The 5891-nt window shown below is 35.1% G+C and overlaps 1 protein-coding gene across 1 annotated transcript; it reads right to left on the minus strand.

Moving 5' to 3' along the window:
• Nucleotides 1–571: 571 nt before the first annotated feature.
• Nucleotides 572–5593, minus strand: LOC138318516 (ficolin-3-like). Its single transcript, XM_069260952.1, has 4 exons — nucleotides 5494–5593; nucleotides 4113–4209; nucleotides 3789–3950; nucleotides 572–3338 (listed from the first exon to the last, which is right to left on the minus strand). Exons 1-4 carry the CDS (start codon nucleotides 5518–5520, stop codon nucleotides 3085–3087), a joined length of 540 nt encoding a protein of 179 aa, XP_069117053.1. The 5' UTR covers nucleotides 5521–5593; the 3' UTR covers nucleotides 572–3084.
• Between the last annotated feature and the right edge of the window lie 298 nt (nucleotides 5594–5891).

Below are 5891 nucleotides of genomic sequence, written 5' to 3' on the forward strand. Positions count from 1 at the left end.
TCTGGATGAAATTCCATGTGCCAATAATTTTCCACATGATGTTCATGGTGTCAAAACCTTTTTTTTTCTTTTTTTTTTCTTTTTTTTTCTGAATAGATAATTGATTTCCCTACGTACATGTATTATATTTCTGGTATACACGTGAAAACTGTTCACAACACGTCATAATATTTTTTTCCAACTGAATTTTCTATTCCACGTACATGGATGTCATTTACAATGGTTGCCGTGTGGATTGATGACGTCATTGTCTAGCACGTGTGAACTGCTTTTCCTTACCCTTGAAGACTAAGAGGGTCATTCTTTACCTTGAGGGTAGAACGGATACATCTCTAGCCGAGGAGGAGATTCACGAACCCGAGGCTTTCCGAGGGTAAAACTGTCTTGAATCTCCTCCAATGGTGGATATTTCCATGTTATACTCTCTAGGTAAATGACTTTTTTCCCAAACGTAAAAAACAACAAATACGTGAATTAAAAACAAAGTGAAGAAAAATATTCATTTACTAACTGTATCAAACTGGAGAATATTGCATTACATTTTGTCAAAGCATTTGTTAGACTCGTTGCACACTGACAAACAAGAGTCTATCAAAATCAGTTCAGATATTCAAAGTAAAATAAATATAATAGCACATTTTGCATCAACACCTTTTACAGGGTAAACATCAATGAAATATGTGAAGGAAGGTGAACTAAGTTAAGTACGCGCGTGAAGCACGAGCTCGAGGTCAAAGGTAAAATGGACTATCTTATTGGTCGGCAAAGTTTAGTGTTTATTTGCATATACCATGTTACAACTTCGGGTTTATCACGCGAATAAGTTTTACGCGTGCAGGCTTTCTTGTCCTCACCGAAAGTGCAGATATTTCTGTATGATGGGGTAGAATAATAGAATTTTTCACTACCTAGAGGGTGTGACAACGAAATCACAACCCGAGGGGTAATTCATGAACGTCTAACCCGAGGCTTGGACATTCAGGAATTGCCCCGAGGGTTGTGATTTCGTTGTCATACCCTCATAGATAGGGAATGATTATTTTTCTCCCATATACAAAAGAAAAAGTAGAGATAATATCCTTAAAGGAAGCATTTTCACGGTGACATGAACATGGTTCCGTCTTCTGCATGTCAATATTTATGACGTCGTCGACAATGCAAGCCACGGACACACCGCATGGAGTCATGACGTCACGTAATTATCTTCAGGTTCAAAAGGCGAGTGCACGCAATCTGTCATACCCTAGGAGCAATCTCTCCAAGGGTGCATTGCGGTTACTTGTTCATGCTTCTGTTTAGGCTATTATCTCTTCTTTTCCTTTTGTATATGGGAGAAAAAGAATCATTCTCTACGGTGTCTTCCAGTCTAGCCAACTTTTGGGATTTTAGGTGAGAAACAGGTAGGGTAAAAGGTTGGCCAGGGTGGAATAGGTGTGTTTTACTAAAACAACACAAGTTCTACTAGCACAACACTGACAGCACAGGTAAATCCCAGTTTAAGAATGATACACTTTTGGTTTATGTTGGTTTGTAATGAAATAAATTGTACATGCATAAACTGTAGTATTAACTTCATGAAACAGAACAAATGCTATTCAAATGGATCATGCTGATCAAAAATATTTTTATCAGAAAATTTGTGAACCACATATTAACTATTTTTAAAGAACGAAGTTAAACAAAAACCGTTACCAACTGTATTATACATTGGACCTCTTGTCACACATTTAGTGTGTCTGAGTGAGATATAGATAGAAACATTTATCATTATACAGAAATATTATAATCTGTCAATAAAATACGATTGAATTGAAATATAAGGATTGAATCTTGCTTTTGTCGATTTCATGGGGTGATGAATTGAGTTCCCTTTGAAACAAATTGAATATGAACTGCTCATTTGAGTCAGTTCGTTCAACTTGTTTGAAGATGAACTCATTTCAGCACCCCATGAAATTTACCAAAGTAACATTCGCCATTTTTCTTACCAAAGTAACATTCGCCATTTTTCTTACCAAAGTAACATTCGCCATTTCTCCCATGAATATCAAACATTTCCATCAGAATATCACTGTTCAATTATTTGGTCCATCAGGGTGTTGTCCTGCGCACATTGTCAAATTAAAGGTCCATTATAAATGTACATGTAATTGATATACATACCCATTTTTGAGACATTACTATTTACGATTTCAACATTTGAAAGTTGTGCATTGTTTTCTCATTTATGCACACAATACATATGGTATACCCAGAGTTTAATTGAATTTACAAAGAATAGGTTACCTTTCTTTTGATATGAATCAATTTCATATTAAGTATATTTTCAAAACTAATCAAAGCAATTTCAATCTCAGAATACCAGAACTCTTAGTGGGTTTTTTACAGTCGTAAAAGAGTCGAATAGAAAAAGAGGAAAAGTGTTCCATCTTGTATCAATTAAGATGAAGAACCTTGTAGTTTAGCTACGCTGAAAGGTATATTATAATATTAAGTATCACCAGTATCTTGCGACGCGTCATTGCTGTACATGTATTATGTTTGTTTCCTCATTCCAATAAGTTGTAAAAAGATAAAAATAAGTACATTATGTAAATATAGTATTGTGAACAGTAGAATCAAATATCAAAATAAATATAGATAAGTGACTACTTTTAACTTGAACATTATTAATTACCGCATGGTCACTCAGGTATGACCAAGTCTGACCAAGGTGTGAAAACAGGAAAGTTGGCCAGACTGGAATGATGTTCACTTAAAAAGTTGGCTAGACTGGAATGAACCTTCTCTACCTATGAGGGTGTGACAACAAAATCACAACCCTCGGGGCAATTTCTGAATGTCCAACCATCGGCAAGCCTCGGGTTGAACGTTCATAAATTACCCCTCGGGTTGTGATTTTGTTGTCACACCCTCTAGGCAGGGAAAATTTTTATTAATCTGTCATGGCTAAAACCGGTGACACATCAGTGAATGGTGTGAGAAAGAGAAATATTTGTCCTAGTTACTACACGATAACCCTGTCAAATATAGGAGAAAATCAAACCATAACATGTAGCCAAACAAGAGTTAGAAAAACAGATTTCAAGCTTCTCGAACCATCATCCTAGATGTTTTCAGTGGTATACCTATATCATTGCTAGGGAAATAATTCCAAAGCATTGATCTGACGTCCGTCTGCCCGGTGTATGTCTTGTAGGGGCCGTTCAGGTTAGAATTGAGGCAGTCGTGGTGCCACCAGGCGCCCTCATATACCACTGCGCAGTTATATTCCTGACTGTCATGATCTCTATCGGAGGTTGTGAAGCCGTAGCCGTTGTGGTAACTTAAGGAATCAGCTGTGAAAGACAAAGACTTATATATCTTATTTACTTTAGAAATAATTAGATGTTCGGGCACATTTGTTTTTTGGTTATATATTCCATATTCCTATATAATAAGGTTAAGGGTCATCCGGACAACTACACAGATAAAATAGAACTAATTGCATTCCGAGTACTGCTGAATTTGAACTGACCAGGCTGTAACTGGATGATATCACCAATATATAATTGTAACATCAAATACCTTTGTATTTGATTTTTCAACTTCAACATCAATACTATCTCCAGATACTAAAAGACCAAACATTATAAAGCATTTTGCAGTATCTTGTTAAGAAGAAGGCGCCTTTTAGTCTCCATAGCTTACATCGTTGACAATAAAAAAGCAGCATCGCCTTATCATTAAAATCGTGATAACCTTTCCCGATATAAATACGTTATTTATCGAGCCAGTATAATACTTACTAATGTTACCAGATTTACCCTGTACGTTGAGTCTGTAATTTTCAGCTTCACTGGCTACCTGAAAGGTCGTGTACTGAGCATACCCATTTGTTCCGTCCCAACTTTCTAGTTCCACTCGGAGAACTCTCGGGTTAAGCGTCAGAAGCCAAATCTTCTCATTACCTTTAGTAGAGAAGAAATTAGCTTCACATACATAACGTTTTTCATGTTGCAAAAAAAAAAAAAAAATAAGATTAGTTTTTTTTCCTTTTGACTGATATATCCCACATACGTCAGATAATGTTCTTGGATCTTATATCAATATGTTTAGACAGTAGTTCTAACCTAGCCAGAAATTTCCTGAGAGATCCCCGAAACCATTCTTGTAATCTGCCCAATTCCGATTGAAACCAACATCTCCACTTGTCCGTCGTTGAATCACCTGAGTAGAATTTATAAACATACAATGTTATATTTGTAATTTTCAAAAATCATACATGAAAATTAAAACTGCAGTAGAAGTCAAATAATAATAAATTGCTTTAAACATTAACCAACTATCTCACTACGCATCAAGCGAACCTTTGATTATTCCACATTACATAAAATAAATGTTTTAAAATCAATAAAGCTGGTAATATTCGTCGATTCAACTGGTTTTTCTTTCTTAAATACCGAAAACGTTTTTGTTACTGTTACGGTGTTAAGTTGTATGCCACGGGTATCATTTTCTTGTATTGAGTTTAACTTTCATTTCTGTAATGAAATTGTAACGTGGGACTAGCGAGATCAGTCTCCAATTAGGGATACGAAAACATAATTAGCGTGTAAAGAAACAACATAGAGATAAAATATGATAAAAGTATGATCACTTTGTCAAGATATTTACAACTTGTTCACCACACATTAACACAATTAACATTGCCTCAGCATACCTCCTTCCGTCCACTCCCAAACACATCTCTCTTTCAGTCATACATCAATAGCATGTCTGCGCAGCCGTGTGGTGTCTGAATGATATGTTGGTGACGTTACACATGAATGTCGGGAAAATAATCCCTTACACAATTAACGATCCGGTGGCCATCAAGTTCAAGTAATCTTTATTTAAAGTGGGTACAATATTTTACAACAAAAGTGTATAAGGGTTTTACAACCGCCTTTATGTCAAAGATATAAAAAAAAAATATAACAATACATTGTACTTCTCCAACTAAAGGGAGGTAATTCAAGTGTTTGAGAAAAAATACAACAGTACTCTGTACAAGTTGCTACAATGGTATTTCTTTATCACATTACAATTGTATTTTCACAAATAACAGAACTTCAACAGTTTGTGTCATTCCAAAACGAAATAAAGTTCTTGTTTGAAAATAGATTAAGCTTACATAATATATTTGAAGTTTGTCAGTGTTTGCTTTTTTTAAATTTCAATATACTTTATATTAGTCTGGTTCCCTGCTGCGAATGCTCCGAAAGCTCTGCGCTATTCTTAAAGGAAACCAGACTAACTTTATATAAGTCAAATCAACTTTGTTGTTCATGCTATTTGATGCACTAGCTGCAACCAATCTCTTCTTATACCGAATGGCGATAATCAGAATGCCAAATATTTCCCTGAAGAATTTCTACTTATTTAATTTCGTACATCGTGATATCACGTGACTTCCTAATAAATATCATAAGTCTACAAAGTCATGATACTTTAAGTTTGTTTCATACTTACAATCCACGGACCACCCTCTGTGTCCATATCAATGTATACTTGGATTTGTCCACCATTTATATCATAGTCATACACACCGGATGCTGGAATAAAGATATTAAATAGCCTTTTGTATTAAAATCATATTTCACGTAATCATAAAAGTGCTCAAACGCGAATTCAAATGTTTCGTGAATAATTTTATTAGAATGTAATTATAGAAGATGAATATACAATGTACTTTTATTGGGTGAAATACTGGTTTGTCTCTCATACTTATGGGTGTAATACTGATGTATATGATGCAATATGCACGTGACATCTATGGCTGTATGACATGGCTACTCATGCAATTTAGCCTAGTGACATCACTGCTTGAGCAAAATTACTATTTTCTTGGTAAAAATTAACATTTTTGT

This window comes from Argopecten irradians, chromosome 3 (genome assembly GCF_041381155.1).
Source record: "Argopecten irradians isolate NY chromosome 3, Ai_NY, whole genome shotgun sequence".
Classification (NCBI taxonomy): Eukaryota; Metazoa; Mollusca; class Bivalvia; order Pectinida; family Pectinidae; genus Argopecten; species Argopecten irradians.

Excerpts from the sequence above, each read along its gene's own strand:
- LOC138318516 (XM_069260952.1), bottom strand. The coding sequence starts at position 5,520 with ATGGACACAGAGGGTGGTCCGTGGATT. Across the intron at positions 4,210-5,493 it reads CAGAGGGTGGTCCGTGGATT|GTGATTCAACGACGGACAAG; the intron begins GTAAGTATGAAA and ends AATTCTACTCAG. Across the intron at positions 3,339-3,788 it reads GGGTAAATCTGGTAACATTA|CTGATTCCTTAAGTTACCAC; the intron begins GTAAGTATTATA and ends TGTCTTTCACAG.